The sequence below is a fragment of the Podarcis raffonei genome, chromosome 9 (assembly GCF_027172205.1).
Source record: "Podarcis raffonei isolate rPodRaf1 chromosome 9, rPodRaf1.pri, whole genome shotgun sequence".
Taxonomy (NCBI): Eukaryota; Metazoa; Chordata; class Lepidosauria; order Squamata; family Lacertidae; genus Podarcis; species Podarcis raffonei.
In genome coordinates, this window is record NC_070610.1 from 79,085,652 (window position 1) to 79,111,903 (window position 26,252).

The window sequence follows — 26,252 nt, forward strand, 5'->3', positions numbered from 1 at the left end:
GGGACCGAGCAACAGGAGCTCACCCCGTTGCGGGGATTTGAACCGCCAACCTTCTGATCGGCAAGCCCTAGGCTCTGTGGTTTAACCCACAGCACCACCCGCGTCCCAAGGCGTATAGAAGTTTATAAAAAGTCTGCATGCCATGGGGAAAGTGGGTGCAGAGAAATTTTCCTCCCTCCTATCCCTAGAACTTGGGCACACCTGGCAAGGGTGAATGTTGAAAGGTTCAGGAGAGATACAGTCTTTCTCGTAGTTAAACTGTGGAACTCCCTCCCACAAGAAGTGCGATGGCCTAAGCAGCTTTACGAGAGAACTGTACAAATTCCCAGAGGAAAGGGAGATTGATGGCTCCAACCAGGCCGGCTATGTCTCTCCCTTTGCAGTTGGAGACAGCAAGGCTTCCAAAACCAGTGGCTGTAAACCCCGAGAGGGAAGAGAGCTCTGGTGCTCAGATCTTGCTTCCAGGTTCCCCAAAGGCAGGGGTCAGCAAACTTTTTCAGCAGGGGGCCGGTCCACTATCCCTCAGACCTTGTGGGGGGCCGGACTATATTTTGGGTGGGAAATGCCCCACAAATTCCTATGCCCCACAAATAACCCAGAGATGCATTTTAAATAAAAGGACACACTCTCGGAGAAACACACTGATTCCCAGACTGTCCACAGGCTGGATTTAGAAGGTGATTGGGCTGGATCTGACCCCGGGGCCTTAGTTTACCTAAAAGGTAAAGGTGCCCCTGACTGTTAGGTCTAGTCGTGGCTGACTCTAGGGTTGCGGCGCTCATCTCGCTTTATTGGCCGAGGGAGCCGGCGTACAGCTTCCGGGTCATGTGGCCAGCATGACTAAGCCACTTCTGGCGAACCAGAGCAGCGCACGGAAACGCCATTTACCTTCCCGCTGGAGTGGTACCTATTTATCTACTTGCACTTTGAGGTGCTTTCGAACTGCTAGGTTGGCAGGAGCAGGGACTGAGCAACGGGAGCTCACCCCGTTGCGGGGATTCGAACTGCTCACCTTCTGATCAGCAAGTCCTAGGCTCTGTGGTTTAGACCTACCCATGCCCAAAGGCAGCTGCTCAGCCCCGTTGAGAACAGGAGGCTGGACTAGATGGGCCACTGGGCCTGATCCAGCCGGCTCTTAGGAGGTGTGTCTCCTACTCATCCTCAGCCAAATTTCATGGCCTCAAAGTACCTCATCTTGGTGCAGTTGCTCAGCCTGCGAGTGAATCAATATTTGTGGCAGAGTCTCTGCCAGGTCCAGAAAGGAAATGGCACCCAAGGAAGTGGCTCAATCCAGCCCAAGTTTAAAGTTCTGTGTTGGGAATTTGCCTTGTGAAATCATAAAAATGCTCAAGTGTGGCTGTGTCCATTCACTGTGTTTCTGCTTCAATGCAATGTTAAGGAACCTGCCTCTCTTTCTTTGGAATGGCTCAGAGGACCAGCCCTACCATTGGGAAAGGGGGAGCAGCTGATTTTGGCTATTGCTCAATCTTATTTCCATCATTATTGTTGCAATTCCACGGCCGGGGAGAAGCAACATCAAACTTGGCTTGCCCCTTGGGTACTTTGCATTTGGGCTGGGAGGGCCGGGGTTTTGCTCTCCTGCCTCAGGCAGCAGAACACCTTGGCTGGGGCCACTTGAGTTGCTGCGCATGCGCATTAAGGTGCTGCGCATGGACTGCACCACTTCAGACCGCAGGGGGCTCTGATGGATGTAAGGCAGCTCCGCGTAGTATTTGCATGTTGCTGTGGTCCTTTCCTGCATCCCAGGGCATCTAGAATGCTTCTCCCTTCCATGCTAGCTTTCTCAGTGTGGGGATTTTATTTGGGCTTTAATTCATTTGACGCCTCCCTCCCTTTCCATATTCCAAAGGGGATGGGGGTCAACCTCCTGCATCTGAGGCTACAGATTTGCTGCTGCTGCTGAACTCGTTCACCAGGAAAAGCAAAACAGGATCTGGGTCAGTGCAGACCAAAGGGGTCATCATCACCCAGCTACGTCTCTCTGGCAGTATTTTAAGGAAGTCTGGTGACTGATTTGTTATGTACGTTGTAAAATTTATACCCAATTTATTGGATATAATGTCAGAGCAACCAACGGTTGAATCATATTTTGTTTTTTTGTGTGTGTATGTGTGCAGTGGCGTAGCGTGGGGGGTGCAGGGGGGGCCAGCTGCACCGGGCGCAACATCTGGGGGGCACGCTCGCACTAGCAGCTCTCTGCCCCTACCTGGCTCCACGGGTTAGGGGGCACAAATTACTTGCCTTGCCCCGGGTGCTGACAACCCACGCTACGCCACTGTGTGTGTGTGTGTGTGTGTGTGTAACTTATGAGTCAGTGAAGCTAAATGCCCCCCTTACTTTATTTTTTCATTTACAGTATATCCATTTCATAAAATGTATACGCTGCTTGATTGCAGGCGGAAACCTCAAAGCGGTTTGCGAAAAGATAAAACGAGAAAATCAAGGGGGAAATTACAACAATAGTTTGAAGCATACAAAAAGTTAAAATTACTAAAACCGGTTAAGACCCACATTTTCTTTCTAAGCATCTGGGTAGGCTTGTCTAAACAAGAGTGTTTTAGCAGGTGCCGGAAAGAGTGCAGTGAGTGAAGGCACCTGCTTGAGATCAATTGGCAGGGAGTTCCAAAGGACAAAGGTGTTGCCACATTTATGGAGCTAATTCTTCTAAACGCCAAATGGGAATTATTTGGCATATGTGCTAGTGCCCGTTCTGGTCCCCAGTTGTTAGGGGCTTTATATGCTAATAGTAACACCTTGAACTTGACTTGGTAGCAGATGGGCAGCCAGCGCAAATCTCTGAGCAGGGATGGTCAGTGCTGACCTGGCTTCCTTCCTGTCAGCAATTGTGCTGCAGCATCCTGCACCGACTGCAGCTTCTGGATCTTACGAGGGCGACGTAAAAGGAGACTTGGAAGGACTGGGTTTGGGGGTCATGGGAATCTCGCCCTGCAGAATTTACATGGGGTGGGCCAGTGTTAGAGGGCAGGATTTGAGCCAGAGAAGGGGCTGGAGTTTCCATGCAACTAAGTCTTGGGCCAGGAGGAGGTTTTTCAGTGGGGGCAAGGCAGGGGAGACCATATGGTCCATAATAATTCTTGCTCTTTGAAAGCCACCCAGGTTGGTGGCCTCCCTGCTTCCTTGTGGCAAGGAGTTCCACAGTTTAACTAGGTGCTGCATGAAGAAGGTGGGGCTTTTCCTTTGCCCCGAGCTCTGTAAGCAGCTTGAAAGGCAAGGCCTGGAGGAAAGCTCTGCCTGGCCCTCTGGAGTCTGAGGCCAGAGTCAACAGTGATATCTCTCCTTCCAATTTCCCTGGGCCTAAACCCAGCAGTTGGCTTTAACTTTTGAGTGCCCAGCCCAGAGGGAAAGGTCCTGGGGGAAAACAGCCCTTGCAGCATTTAGCTCCAAACAAAGAGGCACTTGGCCTCTAGGATGCGGGGTGCTTTTGGTCAGGTGTTGGTGCACTCTGCACATGCTTCAGGGCACACTTCCCTTTAGGGTTGATGTATATGTTTGAAGGGATGCAGGTGGTGCTGTGGGTTAAACCACAGAGCCTAGGACTTGCTGATCAGAAGGTTGGCGGTTCGAATCCCCGCGACGGGTTGAACTCCCATTGCTCGGTCCCAGCTCCTGCCTACCTAGCAGTTCAAAAGCACGTCAAAGTGCAAATAGATAAATCGGTACTGGTCCGGCGGGAAGGTAAACGGCATTTCCATGCGCTGCTCTGGTTCGCCAGAAGCGGCTTAGTCCTGCTGGCCACATGACCCGGAAAAACTGACTGCGGACAAACGCCAGCTCCCTCGTCCTATAGATCAAGATGAGTGCGCAACCCCAGAGTCGTCTGCGACTGGACTTACTGTATGTTTCGCTCCATAAGACACACCTGACCATAAGACGCACCTAGTTTTTAGAGGGGGAATGCAAGAAAAAAAATATTCTTTAAAGGGAGCGCTGAGCAGAGCCTGTATGCATCCCAGGCTCTGCTCAGCGCTCCCTTTCACGACCCGCATGGAGCGTGTGTGCAACGCTTGCAGGCTTCTCCCTCCTCAGGGAAAAGCCCCCAAGAGCCGGCTCTTTAAATGGAGTGCGGCTCTTGTGGGCTTTTCTGGGAGGTGGGGGAAGGGACAGAGGGGCTAAGCCAGAAGCTAGAACAGCAAGAGGGAGCGCTGTGCAGCACTCCCTCTCGCTGTTCTGGCTTCTGGGATAGCTGCGCAGCCTGCATTCGCTCCATAAGACGCATAATCATTTCCCCTTACTTTTTAGGAGGGGAAAAGTGTGTCTTATAGAGCAAAAAATACGGTAACTGTCAGGGGTCCTTCACCTTTACCTTTTTATATATTTGAAATCCTTTTTTTTTTAAATGATATTTATTAAGATTTTTCCATTATCCAAAAAAGTCAAAGAAAAATACAAAAACACAAATAAGAAAACAAAACAAAACAAAAATTAAAAACACATAAAATTCAAAGCCCTCACTTTCAATAACATATTTTCCTGACTTCCCCCCACCTCCCCCTTTTGTATTCCAGTTCAAATTGTTGGCTCAACAAGTTCTTGTCCCCAATTTTTAACCTTTTTACATTTCAGTCATTTTAAAAAAAAAACAATTTTAACTTTTAAACTTTTAACTTATAAATTTATAACTTATAACTTATAAACATCAATAACACATCTGTTCTCATACTTAAAGCCTTTTTTCTAAAGTCGACCTAAATTCCCTTCCACGATTTCCCCAATTCTCATACAGATAACAAAACAAAATAAAAACAAAACAAATTATAATTATGCCCCCTTTGGATTCCCAAACTCCACCCCCCCTTTCCCGGTTTCAATCCCCAACAAGTGTCCATCAGTCTTAGTCTACTCTCAGCCTGGGGATCTCACGTCCGAGGCTCTCAATTTTCTCTCAGTTCCTCTCTGCCAGATTTTTGGATAGTCCTTAGTATTAAACACCAAATCTCGGAGAAGCTCTAGTCCAATAAAGTCCATATTTCTTCCAACCAGACCTCCATACTCAAAAGTGGAGCCTAAGTCTTGTTTCTTACTCTTTTTAAATCCAAATGTCCCGAAAACTCCAACTTCCATCTTAATCAGATTTGTAATCCATAGGTCTTCAGATCTCCACACAAGAAGATCTCTCCATTCTTCAGTCTCCAATTCAAACCAAATTTTCACCATCAAGTTCTTATTTTCCTTTACAGCCATCATGCCAGGCCTCTGGCTTTCCTTTACCATCTGTAAAATTACAGCTCCTCCTTCCTTTTTCTCAGGAACACCATATATCTCTTTCTTCCCACTCTCAAAACTCTCCAGTTTCTCTTCTTGTTCAGCTGCATGAGCTTCCTGAGTTGGTTCCTTGTCAGATTCAATGAATTTGTTTACTGTTAAGTCCAGAGTTGTAACATTTGTAGCCAAAACATCAATTTGGCCTTGTAACTTTCCCAAGAGAACAAAGACTCTGTCCAGTTCAGCTTGAATTTCCCCTCCTTCAGCCATTCTTGTAATGTCCCAGAACCCCCTCTAGAGGGATTTTGGTTACTTAGTGTTCTTTCCAGTTCAAATCCAAAAATCAGATTAGTTTGTATCAGTTCTTCCTTGTTTTCAAGAAAATATAGTCAAATTGTAACAAATATAGCCAGCAGAAGCAACAGAAACAAAGTTCTCTCTTTCCGTCTGACAGCTAATTTGACAGCTGTCAAACTCTTACAGTACCTTCAGCAGGCTATATATTTGAAATCCTGGCTCGAATTAGCCTCTTGGGCTCTTGTGCATGTTCTTCCTGTCATCCATCATCATAAAATGATAGAATTGTAGCTGGAAGGGACCCAAGGGAGGGCGGTCATCTAGTGCAAAACCTGCATCATCATCATCATCATCATCATCATCATCATTATTATTTCTCCTTCAACATGCATAGTGCATTACAAGGCACAAGAGGGCAGGTCTCTGCCCCAAGGAGCTTCCAAACTAAAGCTCGGCAGCAGGTAGACAAGCAGAGGAAATGGGAGGCAGAAAGAGGCAGGAGGAGCTGGCGATGCGCACTCACAGTGCAATCCTATGTATGTTTACTCAGAAGTAAATCCCGCTATCTAGCGGAGGCTTCCTGGGAAAAGGATCTCACAGGGAGAGAGAGAAGGGAGGGGTCTGTTTAGGGAAGCTTTTAATGTCTGATGTTTTATCGCTTTTTTATTATTATCATTAATTCTGTTGGGAGTCGCCCAGAGTGGCTGGGGAAACCCAGCCAGATGGATGGGGTATAAATAATAAATTATTTTTATTGTTGTTATTATGCCTGGCATGTGGCATGGCCATGGTTAACTTCCCTCCAGGCTTGGCTTGGAAAAAGCAAAGGCGGAAGGAAGAGAGTGTCTCTGCGCATGTGCAGAGGGCTGTGTCACATGGAGAAGCCACAGTCTGTGGCTGAGAGGGTTTCAGAGGAGGTGATAACATAGCAAATAAAAATTATTTATTAAAAAAGAGAGAGAGAGTTTCAGAGGGTCTCCGGTCCTCCTCCTTTCCCGTTCCCCCTCTGCCCCACCTCCATAGACCCTTCCTCATAATCGGAGAGACTGGATCCTGCCCTGGGTATTTGGCAACAGGCGCTGCAGAAGCCCAGCAAAGGAGCCAGACGAGAAAAATAATCTCCCCAGCACCGCCACACCCTGCTCTTTTTATAGTTTCCTCCTTGCCGTCACGCAGCGCCTTTGGATCCTGGCCCCAGCACCTGTTTGGCCAGCGGGGGCTGGGATGGCTGACCTGGCAGAGCTCTCTCTGTGTCACAGAAGCTCCAGGGCTCAGCGGCCGCTTTGCAAAGGAGGAGAACATGAGAGGAGCAAGAGATTTTGATGGTGGAACAGGCCTCTCCTTCCTTGGAGTTTTTGAAGCAGAGGTTAGGCCATAGCTGTCAACTTTCCCCTTTTCTTGCGAGGAATCCTATTCGGAATAAGGGAATTTCTTTTTTTAAAAAAGGAAACATTGAGAGCGGTGGGTTGGGTGGCCCTCTGTCAAGGGTGCTTTAGCTGAGATTCCTGCATTGCAAGGGGGTAGAATCCTAGAGGAATATTTATTTGGTTTTTCAGATTAAAACTTTACAGTCACATATCAAACACATAAATAAGATACCACAGAATCTCCTGGACTTCTTCACCCCTTTGTGGGTCCTATTGCTAATCATTTCCTCCCGCATCTTTTATGATGATCCAGATCTTTTACATCTCCATTGTGTCCAAAATTCACCATTAAACTACAAGTCTTATTCCAATCCTACTAATAATTTTAACTGTTTGCAATGCTCTTTAGGATAAGTTATAGATTTTCCCCATTCCTTATTAGATAAATAATTTATTACGGCCGAAGACCAGCTTTTAAAACACACTTGGGGATACAATCCCAGAAGGAAAGCAAACATTTAAAACAACGTACAACAATAAATTTAAAATTTATAAATGCGACAATCATATAGACACTTAAAACTTTAAGATAAGCTATGACCCAGAGTCACCCATGGAACCGAGTTTGGGGATTTTCTTAACGAACTAGTTTGGGTCGAGCAATGCTCTATGCCTACAGATCTGTACACAGAATCTGGCGCTCATCCGGGTTGTCTTACGATCTTTGCCTAACAGGAAAAGGTCAGTTTTTTTGCTTCCATTCCTTATTAAAATTCTGGTCTTCCTCATTTCTGATTCTTCCGGTCATTTTTGCCATTTCGGCATAGTCCATCCACTTCATCGGCCATTCTTCTCTGGTCGGGACTTTATCTTCCTTCCACCTCTGGACCAATAACGTCCACACAGTCGTGGTCGCATGCATAAATAGTCTTTTCTGCTCCCTTGAGATCCTACAATGCTAGAGTTGGAAGGGGCACAGAGGATCATCTAGTCCAACCCCTGCAATGCAGGAATCTCAGCTAAAGCATCCATGACAGATGGCCACCCAACTACTTCTTAAAAACCTCCAAGGAAGGAGACTGGAGATGACACCATATGTCCTTGCCAAAACAATCAGTATGGAAATCAGAATTCTGTGAACTGCCCTGAGACCTGCAGGTATAGGGTGGTATATAAATTCTAATAATAACAGCAACAACAATAATGTAGAACTGCTCCAATGTCATCATTACAAGTTGTCCACAACCTTCCGAGGGAGACTGTTCTGCTAGGGTTGGCCTAGATGATCTTTGGGATCCCTTCCCACTCTGCGATTCTGTGATTCTATGATAAGAAGAGGCTGCTGGATCAGGCCAAAGGGGACCCGTCTAGACCACCTTCTCACCAATGGAGAACCTGCAGGCAGGACCTGAGCGTCCTTTCCTCTCCTGTGGTTTCCAGCAACTGGGGTTCAAAATAATAATAATAACAATAACAATTTATTATTTATACCCCACCCATATAGGGACGTGGGTGGCGCTGTGGGTTAAACCACAGAGCTTAGGACTTGCTGATCAGAAGGTCGGTGGTTTGAATCCCCGCGACGGGGTGAGCTCCCGTTGCTCGGTCCCTGCTCCTGCCAACCTAGCAGTTCGAAAGCACGTCAAAGTGCAAGTAGATAAATAGGTTCCACTCCGGCAGGAAGGGAAATGGTGTTTCCATGCGCTGCTCTGGTTCGCCAGAAGCGGCTTAGTCCTGCTGGCCACATGCCCCAGAAGCTGTACGCAGGCTCCCTTGGCCAATAAAGCGAGATGAGCCCCGCAACCCCAGAGTCGTCTGCGACTGGATCTAATGGTCAGGGGTCCCTTTATCTTTACCTTTACCCCACCCATCTGGCTGCACTTCCCCAGCCACTCTGGGTGCTCCCAACTATAATAATAATAATAATAATAATAATAATAATAATAATAATAATAATTTATTATTTATACCCTGCCCATCTGGCTGGGCTTCCCCAGCCACTCTGGGGAGCTCCCAACCGAATATTAAAAACACAATACAGCATTAAACGTTAAAAACTTCCCTAAACAGGGCTGCCTTCAGATGTCTTCTAAAAGTCATTGTTTATTGACTTGACATCTGATGGGAGGGCGTTCCACAGGCTGGGCGCCGGCATCGAGGAGGCCTTTGCTGCCTCCGACTGTGGAGAGACGCCCATCGATAGCCCTCTCTTCCTCCATGAATTTGTCTAATCCTCTTTTAAAGCCATTTTGGCTGGCGGCCAGCGCTGCCTCCTGAGGGAGGGAGTTCCACAGTTTAACACTGCGCTGTGTGGATGTCCCACCCCCCCCCCCCGTCCTAAATCTTCCATCCATCAACTTCATTAGATGTGGTGGGTTTCTGTCGTTGTGAGAGAGGGAGAAGAACTTCACCCGCTGTCTCCATGTCATGCATAATTCTATATCTTGCCAATTCTTCCTCCCTTCCTTTTCTCCAAACTGAAAAGTCCCAAACCGAGACTCCAGAGGCAGGACCAGATTTCCCAGCTGGATTCTTTCTCTCCCCCTGGGAACACTGAGTCATCAGTCCTCCTGCTGCCAAAAGGGTATTTCCACCCAACAGGTGCAGAATTTGTGGGCAGAACAGTCATCCGCTTTAAGCTCGTGTTATTTAAGGTGGTTCTGCTCTGCCTGCGACGTGCACAGGGCAGCCGAGAGGACTTATCCTGCGCACGCCTTCTAGAGCTCTTCTTCATGAAGGCTCCTGCATCACCAACCTGTGAGGCTCCCCCTCTTTCTTTTTTCTGTCTTTTTTAAAGTTTTTTTTATTTTCAATGCGAAATTACAACAAAAATTACAAACATTGAATCCAAAATAAAACTATACAAACAAGAAAGAAAAACAGAACACATAAAAGGATAAAAGAAAAAAAGGAAAAGGAAAAAAAGCACACATCTACAAACAAAACCATATCTTCATTCTATCATTACATACATATACACATATTGACTTTGTTCTAAGACCTCAAAAATTTTACTCTTTCTAAATTGTTGTGTCTAATGTAGATTACCTTTATCTTTATACTTTTTACATCATTTTTCTTTTTCTTTAACCCTGCAAAGCGTCATTCATTACACACTGATATGCTTACTCCAGAACAATGTTTTTTTCATATACTCTTTAGCGCATCCCCATTCTTTTAATAATTTCTGGTCCAATTGTCCCCTTATGAATGCTGTGAGTCTTGCCAGGTTTATATATTCACAAAATGTAATTTGCCATTTTTTCATTGATCGAATTTTTCTCCCTTTCCAATTCTTTGCTATAAGCATCCTGGCAGCTGTCGTTGCATAAAGGAATACTTCCCTTTGATTGTCAGGAATATCGTTTGTGATTATACCTAAAAGGAATGCCTCAGGTGATTCCCCCTCTTTCTCAGGGATTGTCCACCCTCCTGCCTGTTGCGATGCGCCCAAGGGGACGGGGGCAATTGGCAGACCCCCAGCTGGCTCCAGCCCACCGGCCGGCAGCTGGTCAAACTCCAGTCCTCGGTTCTGCATCAAAACTGCGACTCAGAGCTTCAGAAGCCTTTCCGAAGCTGAGCACGCAAACCAGCAGAGAAAATAAACTCCTCACGGCGGAAGGGCGGACAGAGGCATATGTAAAGCATATTTACAAGCAGTTTATTTAGCATACATCAGGACAAAGGAAAAAACATGTCTTCCCCCTTTCGTGTCCAAGAAAGAAGCAGCAAAAGCTACACCGTATAGTTAAAGCCATGGTTTTCCCAGTAGTGATGTATGGAAGTGAGAGCTGGACCATAAAGAAGGCTGATCGCCGAAGAATTGATGCTTTTGAATTATGGTGCTGGAGGAGACTCTTGAGAGTCCCATGGACTGCAAGAAGATCAAGCCTATCCATTCTGAAGGAAATCAGCCCTGAGTGCTCACTGGAAGGACAGATCCTGAAGCTGAGGCTCCAATACTTTGGCCACCTCATGAGAAGAGAAAACTCTCTGGAGAAGACCCTGATGTTGGGAAAGATGGAGGGCACAAGGAGAAGGGGACGACAGAGAACCAGATGGTGGGACAGTGTTCTCGAAGCTACCAGCATGAGTTTGACCAAACTGCAGGAGGCAGTGGAAGACAGGAGTGCCTGGCGTGCTCTGGTCCAGGGGGTCACGTAGAGTTGGACACGACTAAATGACTAAACAACAACAATACACAAACGGAAGTTCTCGGCAAGCTGCGCTAGAATGTAAACAGACATGTGACATACAACAGCTCCACACATCTGTTTAGGTGGAACAGAACATCAATATCCTAAGACTGCCAAGAGGAAAGTGGCCCTTCCTGTTGCCCTCTGCTTTCTGGCCCTGCCAACTTCCTGTCCACCCCTCCCCATCTTCCCATCAGATTTCCATCTGAGGTTTAAATGGCTAGAATACTTTGAAAAGATGCTGTCAGTGGCTCAGATGTGTTCCTTCCAACTTTCCCAATTCTATGTTTCTATGGAACCCTCAGATGGCACAACTGGGTTTTTCTTGACTGTTTTTATTCTATCTGTTGGATAGGGTCACTAAAAGGTAAAACGTAAAGGGACCCCTGACCATTAGGTCCAGTCGTGGCCGACACTGGGGTTGCAGCGCTCATCTTGCTTTATTGGCCAAGGGAGGCAGCGTACAGCTTCCAGGTCGTGTGGCCAGCAGGACTAAGCCGCTTCTGGCGAACCAGAGCAGCGCATGGAAACGCTGTTTACCTTCCCGCCAGAGTGGTACCTATTTATCTACTTGCACTTTGACGTGCTTTCGAACTGCTAGGTTGGCAGGAGCAGGGACCAAGCAACGGGAGCTCACCCCGTCGCGGGGATTCGAACCACCAACCTTCTGATCGGCAAGTCCTAGGCTCTGTGGTTTAACCCACAGTGCCACCCGCATCCTGGATAGGGTCTCTATCTCCTGCTTAATCACCCATAGCCTCCAAACGGTTGATACAGAATATAAAATGTTCATTAAAAATACAGATTTATTGAATTTGTATCCCAACTTCCCTCCTCTGCAAGAGCTGCAAGTGTTGCACCTGTGTCAGTAGGTGAGCAGGACAAACCCAAAGTTTTCCCACTTCTCTAATCTCACTCTCCAGTTAGGCAGTTTCGGTCACTGATGAAACTCAAACAGAAGAATTAAGCCTTTTGCTGTGCTGGCTTGAGGCCCCATGGGATTAGCCTGGCCGCAGGCTTGGAATGGACAAAACTCACTGTGTCATGGAAGTGGCCTGGGGAACTCATTGCAACCAGATGTCATGATGGACAGAAGCATATGCGGTTTTCTAAGTGTGTTAGATTGTGGAAGAGGATGAGCGGTGTATTAGATGGATGCTGCATGTGGCAGGCTGGAGGGGAACATCCCATAATCAGAGGCCGCCTCCCTCAGGCTACCCGATGCCAGGGAGGGAGAAAGGACAGTTGCAGATATCTGTCACCTTGTTCTGCTAGTGAGCTTCATGGCTGGGTTGGGATTTGAACCAGGCCCTGGTCGGACACTCTCAGTGGGTCTCAAACATTTTAGTGCTGCTGCTCTCTTGGTTCCATCAACTTGCCCCCAGTGCCCCCCACCCCACCTTACCCTACACCATAAAAGCCCCCGGGAGGTGAGATTACCTAAGAGGATGCAAAGAGGCAGGGGGCAGCAGAGGAGGGGGTTATGGAGGGCACAAATGAAAACCAAACTTCAATAAACTGATATTATAGGATCAAGTTCATCAGTTTTGTTTAATTAATTAAACTAAATATTTTTAGCTGGATTTTGAATAAATGGGCAATTAATTTTTGCTGTTTTGAATTTTATCATGTTATTGCTAGGCGAAAATGTTCCTTTTTAACCAGATCTTTGGCTGATTAATTACTGGGACACGGGTGGCGCTGTGGGTAAAACCTCAGTGCCTAGGACTTGCTGATCGTAAGGTCGGCGGTTCGAATCCCCGCGGTGGGGTGAGCTCCCGTCGTTCGGTCTCAGCTCCTGTCAACCTAGCAGTTCAAAAGCACCTCTAAGTGCAAGCAGATAAATAGGTACTGCTTTATAGCGGGAAGGTAAACGGCGTTTCCGTGTGCTGCGCTGGCTCGCCAGATGCAGCTTGTCACACTGGCCACGTGACCCGGAAGTGTCTCCGGACAGCGCTGGCTCCCGGCCTCTAGAGTGAGATGAGCACACAACCCTAGAGTCGGACACGACTGGCCCAGACGGGCAGGGGTACCTTTACCTTTACCTTTGGCTGATTAATATTCTATGGCCACATCTAAATGTGTTTGTGGAAAGGGGGTGTTATTGTTTCCTTTCCTTTTTGTTTTCACTATTTATTTTGTGCTTCCAGCCTATATTTCTATCTTGTGAACCACACTGAGATCTTCAGATGAAGGGCAGTGTATAAAATCAATTAATTAATTAATAGAAAAAGAAGTGTGGGAACTCACCAGGAACGCCTCCCTTGTTCTACAGGGAAGGTGGAATTCCAGTGCAGTTAATGCAGTTAAACCGGAGTGAAGAAAGAGGTGATTTCATCCTGCATGCTAGGCAGGGCCGGACTGAGACCTTTTTTACGAGGCCCCAAACACTTAAAAGATTTTGGTGCCCCCATATATATCTCATTCAAAATATAAACAATAATAAACTGTAAATCTAAACTGTACTTTTTGAAAGGAAATAAAACCTGCAGTAGGATGGAAAATAATCTTTATTTTTGTATGTTCCCACTTTATTTCTATCTGGGGAAAAAATTTCTCCCACTTTTTCTAATTGCAAAGTCTTTGATCAGATCCTCAAACTAATCTTACCGACACATCTGCTTCTATACTCAGTCAAGATGAGGCATCTGGCCTGCCTTGTTGCACTCTTGCTCTGTTCGGGTTTTAAAAATACTTTAACCGAGAAAACGAACACTCAGAGGAACAACTGGTGACCATTCATGTTTAAAATCTTGCAGCGGAAAATTTCTGGGGTGCTTCCCTTGATGCCCTAAGCACGTGCTTATTTTGCTTAACGGTTAATCCAGCCCTTATGCTTGGACGTGTTTTTTTTTTGCTGTCTTTTATTGCCTATGGTTGCTTTTAAAATTATTATTATATATTGTCATTTAAACAGCTTGTTGTAAGCCGCCCAGGGAATATTAATGGACTGGTGGCTATATAAATCTAACAGCAAACAAACAAACAAACAAACAAACAAACAAACAAACAAACAAACATATCCCAGTGACGAAATGCGGCGGGGGCGAGTAGCTGCGCGCAGCTGCGCTTCCTTTTGCGCGCCGAGCATCCCGGCCGGCCGATCGCGCAGCGCCCCCTGGCGGGATAACGCGCCGCCCGGCCTGCCGACTGGTCCTGATGCTGCGTCCGGCGCTGGGCGGGAGGCGGGCGGCGCTGGGCGGGGATGGCTCTGTGTGACCGGCGGGCGCTGCGCCCCTGAAGGCGGACGCGCGCCAGAGAGAGAGAGAGAGAGAGAGACCATGTTCCGCTGCGTCGTGCAGCGCGCCTGCAGCCTGCCCGCCTTGGAGAAGGGCGACAAGCGCAGCGACCCGGTGGCCAGCGTCACCTTCCGAGGTAAGGGCCCCTCCGAGACTCAGCCCAGAGGCAGAGGGTGGGGGGCAGAGGTCTGGACAAGGGGGGGGACTCCTCCTCCTCTCTGCCCCACCCCACAGGCTGCTCAAAAAGGGAGCTCTGCCCGGCACTCCTGTTTTGTTGATTTTGCAGAGGGAGTTTATTCTAATCTGTATCTTTGATTCATGCTTTTGGACTTACTTTTCGTAGTGGCAGTCTTCGTTTTTATTTATTTCATTGCATTTTATAGCATACCTTGTCTTTTGAGGAGCTCAAGGTGGCCGGCATGGTCCCAACCCCGCTCCTCATTTAATCCCCACAACGACCCTTCGAAGCATAGCTGTCAACGTTTCGCTTTTTTTTTAAGGGATTTCCTCTTATTCTGCATAGGATTCCTCGCAAGAAAAGGGAAAAGTTGACAGCTATGCTTCGAAGTAGGGACGCGGGTGGCGCTGTGGGTTAAACCACAGAGCCTAGGACTTGCCGATCAGAAAGTTGGTGGTTCGAATCCCTGCGACGGGGTGAGCTCCCATTGCTCGGTCCCTGCTCCTGCCAACCTAGCAGTTCGAAAGCACGTCAAAGTGCAAGTAGATAAATAGGTACCGCTCCAGCGGGAAGGTAAACGGCATTTCTGTGCGCTGCTCTGGTTCGCCAGAAGCGGCTTAGTCATGCTGGCCACATGACCCGGAAGCTGTACGGCGGCTCCCTTGGCCAGTAAAGCGAGATGAGCGCCGCAACCCCAGAGTTGGTCACGACTGGACCTAATGGTCAGGGGTCCCTTTACCTTTACCTATGCTTCAAAGTAGGCTGAGAGGCAGGGACTGGCTCCCAAGCCAGGGACTGGCTCCTGGCCAAGTGGGGATTTGAACCCTGATCTCCTCCCGGGAGAAATGTGAAAGTCTTTGGTTTTCTCTGCCTCCACAGCCAGAGGCAGCAATGCTTCTGAATCCATTGTTGGAAACCACCGGAGGGGAGAGTTGCTCTTGCGCTCAGATCCTGCTTGCAATTTTCCCATTGTCACATCTGTTTGGCCCCTGGCAGAACAGGATTCTGTCCTAGATGGGTCCCCTTGGGCCTGATCCAGCCGCGATCTTCTCAAGTTCTTATGTATCTGCCCCTTTGTTCCTTCTGAACTGCTGTCTTCTGATGTGTTTCCACCAACCAACTCCAATTCACGTTTTTATTTGGCGTGATGTTGTCACGACCCTCTTCTTCCTGATACATTTGACCAAATAAATAACAGAATGTATTTATTTATTGAATGATTATAGCTAAGGAAAGGACAGAATTAAACAACAACCCAGCAACACCCAGAGACATTTTAAAGCATAAAATCATTGGCGGCTGTCTTACACTGAGTCAGATCATCATTGGTCCATTTAGCTAAGTACCATATTTTTTGCTCTATAAGACTCACTTTTTCCCTCCTAAAAAGTAAGGGGAAATGTGTGTGCGTCTTACGGAGCGAATGCAGGCTGCACAGCTATCCCAGAAGCCAGAACAGCAAGAGGGATTGCTGCTTTCACTGCGCAGCAATCCCTCTTGCTGTTCTGGCTTCTGAGATTCAGAATATTTTTTTTTCTTGTTTTCCTCCTCCAAAAACTAGGTGCGTCTTGTGGTCTGGTGCATCTTATAGAGCAAAAAATATGGTATTCTCTGCTCTGACTGGCAGCTGCTCTCCAAGGTTTCAAGCAGGGAGCCTTTCTCAGCCCTGCCTGGAGATGCTGCTGGGGATTGAGATGTGGTTATTCTGCATGCAAAGCAGATGTTCTTCCCCTTCTGCCTTTCCCCTCCAGACCATGCCATTGAGCATCGTGGGCAGCACCCATCTTACATTTACTGATCACATGAAAACCCAGTTAAAGCAAGAACTCCTTTAAGCCAGAAGTGTGAAAACATCTGCAGAGTTTCTGGGAACCTGCAGGGAACTAGATATCTGCATCCAGCAAAGATTTATATGGGCATACCTATATTCCAGGGAGTGATCTCATAGCAGAATTGTGGACTTGGAAGAGACCATGAGGGTCATCTAGTCCAACCCCCTGCTATACAGGTATCTTTTGCCCAATGTGGGGCTCGAACCCACTGTCCCGAGATTCAGAGTCTCGTTCTCTACCAGCTGAGCTAGGTCTCAACCTGATATCAAGTTGAGAGGCTCAGCATGTTGATTGTTCCCTGGGAACAGAGGTGCAGTGGATTGCTGGAAACGATGCCTTATGAGGAACGGCTAAGGGAGCTGGGCATGTTTAGCCTGGAGAAGAGGAGGTTAAGGGGTGATATGATAGCCATGTTCAAATATATAAAAGGATGTCACATAGAGGAGGGAGAAAGGTTGTTTTCTGCTGCTCCAGAGAAGCGGACACGGAGCAATGGATCCAAACTACAAGAAAGAAGATTCCACCTAAACATTAGGAAGAACTTCCTGACAGTAAGAGCTGTTTGACAGTGGGATTTGCTGCCAAGGAGTGTGGTGGAGTCTCCTTCTTTGGAGGTCTTTAAGCAGAGGCTTGACAACCATATGTCAGGAGTGCTCTGATGGTGTTTCCTGCTTGGCAGGGGGTTGGACTCGATGGCCCTTGTGGTCTCTTCCAACTCTATGATTCTATGATTCTATGATTTCACTTGTGTGGGGCAATGGTGGAAGTGGCATGAGGTATGGAGATGTGTGTAACCTCAGATAAAACTGTAGACAAGACGCCCTCCAAACTCTCCACCCGGCTGAAAATAAGGTCCCCCTTCTAAGCTTGGAATAGTTTTATTTTCATGCCAGGGATTCCTGCCAGTGCCCCACCCTGTTGAGACCTCCAATTCTGTTTTCCCTTCTGTCTGTTGCTGCATAGCTGGCCCTGCACTTATTCCAAAGCACACAGTTTCTCAGAGACCTGAGGTCCAGAATTGCAGGTGAGGTGACTGAAACCTGGAGATGGGTTAGCGACTCACGCTTAGCAACATTTGAGCCATGCATTATTCCCTTTATATTATTTTAAAATTATTTTTTTCAAACGTTTTCACAATCACCTCAAATCAAATAATTACATTATTTCATCTGTTGACTTCCCACCCTCATCTCTGCAGTGTTTTTACTCCTGGATTATATCTTCATCTATTACAAAAAAGTTTCTCTGCTGCAATCATTTTGTCATTTTTCTTCTTCTGCTTTTATCTCAAATCCTGCCTGCGATTTCATTTGGCTGTAATGCTTTTTAAAAATGAAAGCCCTCCATTTTTCTTTGAAAACTTCATCATTCTGACCTCTTAATTTCGCTGTCGGCTTTGCCATTTCTGCCTAGTCCATTACTTTCAAAAGCCACTTCCCCTTCATTACAACCTCCTCTTCTTTCCATTTCTGAGCATATAATATTCTAGCTGCTGTTGTCACAAACATAAATAGTTTGGGCATCTTCTTTGGAACACCTGCCCCTATCATATCTACAAGCTTCTGGTTTTGGGGGAATATCCCATTTAAACCTTTTCTTCCTTTCGTTATATATCAAGCCAGGTATTATTCCTCAATGGGGGGCCAGCAGGATTTCCTGGGCCTGGTGTATTGTGTGTGTTATTTCAGGTCCAGATTCCTGCCTTGCAGGGGGTTGGACTAGATGACCTCTGGGGGTACCTTCCGACTCTACGATTCTATGAAATCACAGTCCAAATCGCCTTGCTGAAGGCTGGTTTGGCTTCCCATTTTGGTATGTTGGCTCATGTTGCCAGCTGAGCTCCCGTGTCCTGCAAGGAACAATTTTATTTTTTTGTATATAATTTTTTTTATTAAACTTTATGTTTTACAATTTAAAGTACTTGTTTTTTTTTACATCCTTAAAATACCCATGACTTCCTTTCTTCTCTTTCCGTGGTTCATTTTACATATCATCAATCCCTGCATCTTTTACAGAAGCTATACCATTCAGCATTCCCTTATTACATCCATCAAAACTTATTTACACTGTTGAATTTGTCTTGATGCTGCCATCGCTGCAAGGAACAATTTTAAACCTGCACATTCATCCCGGGGAAAAATTAGCATTTGCAAATGAGCGGTGGCCTTTTTCTCCCCACAAGAGGCGGCAACTTTGGGCGTTCACTGCGCTCCTGCACTTCCTTGGGAACAAATATCATCTGCAAACACAGCTCCACTCTTTCCTTCCTCCTTCCCATTCTGAGCGATGCCTTTTTCAAATGCTGCTCCGTCTGAGTCTGCTGGGTGACCATATATAGCAGTTTTTGGCTCTGCACGGGGAGAGCCGCAGAGCTATGCATGCCAAGCAGACCTTCCTGCAGACCTTTGGCAATAGCAGCTCCTCCTATTGTTCTGTCTCTCAAGAGTCTTCCTTTTCCTTTTACCATTTTGTGGCAAAACTGAGGAGAGAGAGAGAGAGAGAGAGAGAGAGAGAGAGACCCTTTCTGCCCCTTCTAAATGGTTTGCTCAGCCTTCCAAGCCTTTTTTCTCTGCTTCGGAGTCTAGATCCTCCTTCCGGTTTTGGACATCTCTGTTTAGACGATCGAACATGTGATGCGCTCCAAAGATAGATTATAAAAGCAACAAGCGGATGAGGCAGAATTGTTTTCGTCTCCTAGGACAGTCGAGCTGCTCCAGAAGCACCAGGCAACCTCTGTGCCAGGGGAATGTGGCTGGGTGGTTAGAGCAGCCTTCCAGACGTTTGGGTCTCCATCTCCCATCATTCACAACCATTGGATGAGCTGGCTGGGGATGTTGGTGGCTGCAGCCCAATAGTAGCTAGGACAGCAAAGTCAGAGAACTCTGGCTGGGCGAGTCTTGCATTTTTGGAGGGGGAAATAGGTGGCCCATATCTTAAAAATGAAACCAAGCAAATGGATAAATGATGGCAAGCAGGGCCTGAATCGGGGCCTCTGGCCTGGGCTTTTTACAGGCTTTGACACGAAGGAGTCAAGTGCATATCTGTATGAGGAAAGGTGACCTGGCGTCAGGGCCGGCCCAAGGCATTTTGCTGCCAGAGGAGAAACAGCTGATGTTCCCCCCTAGTGAAGCTCTCCCCATTATCTCCTTATTTTAGACTCTGCACACATATACACACAGAGAGAGAGACAGAGAGGAGAGAAAGAAAGAAAGAAAGAGAGAGAGAGAGAAAGAAAGAAAGGGAGAAGAGAAAAAGAAAGAAAGAAAAAGAGAGAGAGAGAAAGAAAGAAAGAAAGAAAGAAAGAAAGAAAGAAAGAAAGAAAGAGACAGACAGACAGACAGATAGGAGAGAAAGAAAGAGAGAGAGAGAAGAGAAAAAGAAAAAAGATAGAAAGAAAGAGAAAGAAAGAAAGAGAGAGAGAGAGAGGGGGGGGGGGTCGGTCAAGGGTTTGAAAACGGTATAAGTGCAATTTATTCAGAACAAAAGGCCAAATTAATAGTCAACAACGTAGTAACAGAGGAATTTAAGATAGAGAAAGGGACACGACAAGGCTGCCCAATTTCCCCTCTACTTTTTATCTCTGTCCTGGAGGTTTTGCTAAACATGATTAGGAGGGACCATCTGATTAAAGGTATAATGGTTGGAGCTAAACAATATAAATTGAAAGCTTTCACAGATGGCCTAGTATTGACATTACAGGAGCCAGAATCTAGCACCAAAAGGGTATTAGAACTGATCCAAGAGTTTGGTCATGTAGCAGGATTTAAGTTGAATAAGTTAAAAACCAAAGTTCTTGAGAAAAATTTAACAATGACCGAAAGAGAGAGGTTTCAGAATGAGACAGGTTTAACAGTGGTTAAGAAGGTGAAATACCTGGGGATTAACATGACAGCTAAAAATGGGAATTTATTCAAGGATAATTATGAAAAGTGTTGGTTGGACATTAAAAGGGATTTAGAAATATGGTCAAACTTGAAGCTTTCCTTGCTGGGCCGAATTGCTGTTATCAAGATGAATGTATTGCCAAGAATGCTGTTTTTGTTTCAATCGTTACAAATATTAGATAAAATGGACTGTTTCAAGAAGTGGCAGAGAGACATTTCTAAATTTGTCTGGCAGGGCAAGAAACCCAGAATAAAATTTAAAATATTAACTGATGCTAAGGAAAGAGGGGGATTTGCCCTGCCAGACCTTAAACTTTATTATGAATCAGCAGCTTTTTGCTGGTTGAAGGACTGGCTGCTTCTTGAGAACACAGACATTTTGGACTTAGAAGGTTTCAATAATGTTTTTGGATGGCATGCATACTTGTGGTACGACAAGGTTAAAGCTCATAAGGCATTTAAAAACCATATTGTCAGGAAAGCATTGTTTAATGTCTCGATACAATATAAAGATTTACTTGAAAATAAAACCCCAAGGTGGTTGTCACCAATGGAGGCAAAAGCTCAAAAAAGGCTCAATATGGAGGCCAAGTGGCCAAAATATTGGGAGATTTTGGAGCAAGAAGGAGATAAATTGAAATTGCAGAGTTTTGAGAAATTAAAAGATAGAGTGTGAGATTGGCTTCACTATTATCAAATAAGAGAGGTATATAATTTGGACAAAAAAATTGGCTTCCAGGTGGAAAAATCAAAGTTGGAAACAGAACTGTTAGATCCCAAAACTAAGATACTGTCTTTTTTTTTATAATATTTTTATTAAACAATTTTTATATTAATACAAACAAAACATACATAAACAAACAACAAACAATAACAGAACAAAAAACAAGTACCATTTCATATCCTAGTTTCTTAACCCTTTCTTCCTCGACTTCCTCTTACCTCCCGTTGCTGTATTCCAAATTCTTATAATTATTCAGCGAATCTTCCCTTATTTTACTATAAATTTATGTTAATCATCCTTATTCTCTTTGTCTTAACCATTACTAATAGTAACCATTTATTTTAGTCCAACATCATTCTAACTGTCATTGATTTTGTAGTATTTCTTTAAATAGTCCTTGAACTTTTTCCATTCTTCTTCCGCCGCTTCTGTTCCCTGGTTTCGGATTCTGCTCGTCATTTCTGCCAAGCTCATGTAGTCCATCACCTTCATCTGCCATTCTTCCAGTGTGGGTAGATCCTGTGTTTTCCAGTACTTTGCAATGAGTATTCTAGCTGCTGTTGTAGCATACATAAAGAAAGTTGTATCTGTCTTTAACACCCCCTGGCCGACAATACCCAAGAGAAAGGCCTCTGGTTTCTTGGGGAAAGTATATTTAAATACCTTTTTCAGTTCATTATAAATCATTTCCCAGAATGCCTTAATCTTCGGGCACGTCCACCAGAGGTGAAAGAATGTACCTTCCTTTTCTTTACATTTCCAACATTTATTATCAGGCAAATGGTAGATCTTTGCAAGCTTGACTGGGGTTATGTACCACCTATAAATCATTTTCATTATATTTTCTCTTAAGGCATTACACGCCGTAAACTTCAACCCGGTGGTCCACAACTTTTCCCAATCAGCAAACATGATGTTATGACCAATGTCCTGAGCCCATTTAATCATACTTGATTTTACCGTTTCATCTTGTGTATTCCATTTCAGCAGCAGATCATACATTTTTGATAAATTCTTAGTACTGGATTCTAACAGTTCAGTCTCTAGTTTTGATTTTTCCACCTGGAAGCCTGTTTTACTGTCCAATTTAAACACTTCATTTATTTGATGATAATGTAACCAATCTCTCACCTTCCCTTTTAGTTTTTCAAAACTCTGCAATCTCCATTTGTCCCCTTCCTTTTCCAAAATTTCCCAATATCTTGGCCATTTCGACTCCATATTTAGCTTTTTAACTGCCTTAGCTTCCATTGGTGATAGCCACCTAGGAGTCTTATTTTCCAGCAAGTCCTTATATCTAACCCAGACATTTAATAGTGCTTTCCTGACAATATGATTTTTGAAACTTTTGTGCGCTTTAACCTTGTCATACCACAAATATGCATGCCACCCAAAAATATTGTTAAATCCTTCCAAGTCCAAAATGTCTGTGTTTTCAAGAAGCAGCCATTCTTTTAGCCAGCAGAAAGCTGCCGCTTCATAGTACAATTTAAAGTCTGGCAGGGCAAACCCCCCTCTTTCCTTTGAATCCGTTAATATCTTAAATTTTATTCTGGGCTTCTTGCCCTGCCAGACAAATTTGGATATATCTTTCTGCCACTTCTTGAAACAGTCCATTTTATCCATTATTTGTAATGCTTGAAACAGAAACAACATTCTTGGCAATACATTCATTTTTATAACTGCAATTCGACCTAACAAGGAAAGCTTCAGGTTTGACCAAATCTCCAGATCTTTTTTCACTTCTGTCCAAGTTTTTTCATAATTGTCTTTAAATAGATTCACATTCTTAGCTGTCATATTCACACCCAGATATTTCACTTTTTTAACCACAGTCAACCCCGTCTCATTCTGAAACCTTTCTTTTTCAATCTGTGTTAAATTTTTCTCCAATACCTTAGTCTTTGACTTATTCAATTTAAATCCTGCCAGTTGACCAAACTCTTGAATTATCTCCAAAACTCTTTTCGTACTAGCTTCTGGCTCCTGTAAAGTAAGTACTAGATCATCTGCAAATGCTCTCAGTTTGTATTGTTTAACTCCGACCTGAACCCCTTTCACCAACTGGTCCTTCCTAATCATATTTAGCAAAACCTCCAGGACCGAGATAAAAAGTAATGGGGAGATAGGGCACCCCTGACGTGTCCCTTTTTCAATCTTAAACTCTTCTGTTACCACATTATTTACAATTAATTTTGCTTTCTGTTCAGAATATATTGCACCTATACCATTTTCAAACCCTTGGCCTACCCCCATCCCCCGGAGGTTCTTCAACATGAAGCTCCAAGAAATATTGTCAAAGGCTTTCTCGGCGTCCACAAATATCAAAACAGCCTTAGTGTTTATGTTCACTTCCAACTTCTCCAAAATGTCAATTATATTCCTTACATTGTCCGACAAATGCCTTTTCGGGAGAAAGCCCGCCTGGTCCCCATGAATCTCCTCCATCAACACTCTTTTCAGTCTCTTTGCTAAAACATCAGCAAAGATTTTGTAATCCACATTTAATAAGGAGATGGGTCGATAGTTCTTAAGTTGGGTCTTTTCAGTCTCTGTCTTTGGTATAAGTGTAATGTAGGCCTCTCTCCACGTGTCGGGTGCCCTTCTCCCGTCCATAATCTCGTTGCAGACTTCCTTCAAAGGTTGTATAAGCCCTTCCTTCAAAACTTTGTAATATTTGGAAGTCAATCCATCCGGTCCGGGTGATTTGCCCAACGTCATGTTTTGAATGGCATCTTCTATTTCCTGTGCTGATATCTCCTGGTTCAAAATTGTCTTGCTTTCCTGTGAAATCTTTTTCAGCCCATTTTTCTCGAGGAATTGTTGTATATCTGTTTCTTTCTGCGGCCCTTGTGTATACAGTTGTCTAAAGTAGCTCTGAAAACAGTTCCTAATTTCCACTGGGTTGCATATGTTCTTTCCCTCCACTTCTAAGTTTGTTACCGTGTTGAGTTTTTGTCTCTTCTTTATTTGCCAAGCCAATAACTTGCCACATTTATCTGCAGATTCAAAAGTCTTTTGTCTCATTTGTTTAATTTTCCATTCTATTTCTTGATTCATCAGTTCCATATATTGTGTTTGGTACAATTTAATTTCTCTTAAAATCTCTTGCGATTTTGGCTTCAGTCTTAATTTCCTTTCCCCTTCTTTTATCTTTTCCAAAATTTTCTCTTTCCTCTCGTTTTGCTTTCTTTTCTTTAATGTATTTTGTTGTATCAAAAACCCTCTCATCACGGCTTTACTTGCGTCCCATACTATTCTTTTTTCTACTTTAGTCCTTGAATTGATTTCGAAGTAATCTTTCAGAGTTTTTTGGGCCTTTTTACAGATCTCCTCGTCTCTAAATAAGGTGTCATTCATTCTCCATCTGAAGGAACCAGTTGTTGTTTGCTTCATCACCATCTTTACTGCGTTATGGTCGGAGAGAGTTTTTGGGCAGATTTCCACTTTCTTTATATTCGACGCCATACTGCTAGTCACCCAAATTTGGTCAATCCGAGTCCATGTCATTTTGGCTTCAGAAAAGAAGGTTCCCTCTCTCTCTAATGGGTGTTTTGTTCTCCAGATGTCTATCAAATCCATATTGTCAGTCATTTCAAAAAAAGTTTTTGGTAATCTTCCATCCTTTGTAACTACCTGTCTTTGTGCTTTATCCATATTTGTTGAAACTACTCCATTCATGTCTCCCATCATGATTAGTTTATAATCCATATAGTCCATTAAAGTCTCATGCAACTTCTTAAAAAATTCTGCTTTCCCTTCATTTGGTGCATATATCCCCACTATCAAAAATTTTTCTCCTTGAAATTGAATTTCAATTGCCAGATATCTTCCTTGATCATCTTTAAAAATTTGTTTCGGCTGCAGACTTTCCTTTACGTAGATCACCACTCCTCTTTTTTTTACTTTGTCCGAAGATGTAAATTCTTGTCCCAGTCTCTTATTTATTAATAGTTTTCTGTGTGCTCTTGTTACGTGGGTCTCTTGTAAGCAAATCAAGTCCAATTGGTCTTTCTTTAAAGCATGAAATATATTTTTCCTTTTTCGGGGATTGTTTAGACCATTACAATTCCAGGTTAGAAGTTGCAAAGCCATGATGGGGTTATTTAATTCCTCCTACAGCTCCCAATTGTTGTTCGTCCTTTGTCGGTGGTTCTGTATCCGTATCTAGTCTTGAAGGATGTCCTTCTCCTGGATAGGTCTCTTTCTGTAGGTCTTCTTCGTGTTCTCCCAGGAACTTGTCTTTATCACTCACTGTTTTTATTCTTCTTTTCTTCCCCTTGTATTTAAAAGACAGGCCTTGGGGAAACTCCCACCTGAATAGTATGTAGTTCCTCTTCAGTAGTGTCACCAAATCCTTGTAAGGACCTCTTGCATCCAAAATACTTTTGGGAATATCTTTAAAGATCTCAATATGGAAATCTTCAATTCGAAGGGTTGTTTGGTAATGCAGGTTCAATATTTTGTCTCTCTCTTCTTTGGATCTTAGAGTTATCAAGCAATCTCTGGGTCTATTCTTCCTCTGCCTTATTCCCAACCTAAATGCACTCTCTATTTTGAACTCTTCTTTCAAATCTTGCTTCCAGAAGTCAGAAAACTCTTTTGTCAAATAATCCACCAAGTTGTGTCCTTCCTTTTCCGGCACAAGTCTAATCCTTAAGTTTTTCTCCTTGCGTTGCATATCCTGCATAGAAAGTGTCAGTTCATACTCATCCAGTTTCCTGTACACCGGTGGAAGTTTCCCTTCAACAGCAGTAGCAATTTCCTTGGCTTCTTCAGCTATCTTTCGTGTTGTAGATGAGTCTTCCAGTAGTTTCCCAATTGCCTCTGCGTTGGAGTTCACTTTATTCCCAAGGTCAGTTATGCTTTTAGTATTTAAATCAATTTTCCCAGAGATTTCTTCAATTTTCTTATTTGTTTCAGCGCCTTGCTTCTTTAATTCCTCTAAGGAATCATTTATTTTTCCCAATGCTTTTGCAAACGCTTCTTCAGAAGACATTGTTTTCACTCTTGCCTTTGTGACAGCTGCAGTTCCCGAGGCCCCTGATACAGAGGCCCTTCTTTGCATAGAAAGATCAACTTTGTATTGTCTACCAGATCTCAAAGTTGTTTCTTGTGAATCTTCTTTCTGTTTACCATCTGCCATAACAAAGTCTTTCACTCAAGGTCATTCCCACACTCTTAAGCTGTCAATAGAGAGAAATTCTCAGGTTTTAAATTCCACTTGTTGCTGAAACTGTCCAAATCCTCTAGAGGGCGTAAAATCAGTTCTTAAACTTTAGGTTGTTCCC

At 44.5% G+C, this 26,252-nt stretch overlaps 1 protein-coding gene across 7 annotated transcripts in view; it reads left to right on the plus strand.

The window, feature by feature from the left end:
- The window catches only part of DYSF (dysferlin), a 192,992-nt gene that overhangs the window by 804 nt on the left and 165,936 nt on the right, over positions 1 to 26,252 (plus strand). For 3 of the 7 annotated variants that reach the window (XM_053402224.1, XM_053402228.1, XM_053402226.1), the window contains exon 1: positions 14,344 to 14,479. The exons of the other annotated variants lie outside the window; for them this stretch is intronic. In XM_053402224.1, coding sequence (XP_053258199.1) covers positions 14,386 to 14,479 — 94 coding nt within the window. In that variant the 5' untranslated portion in view covers positions 14,344 to 14,385. Of the gene's footprint in view, positions 1 to 14,343; positions 14,480 to 26,252 lie in introns of those variants that run through there. 7 annotated transcript variants of the gene reach the window in all.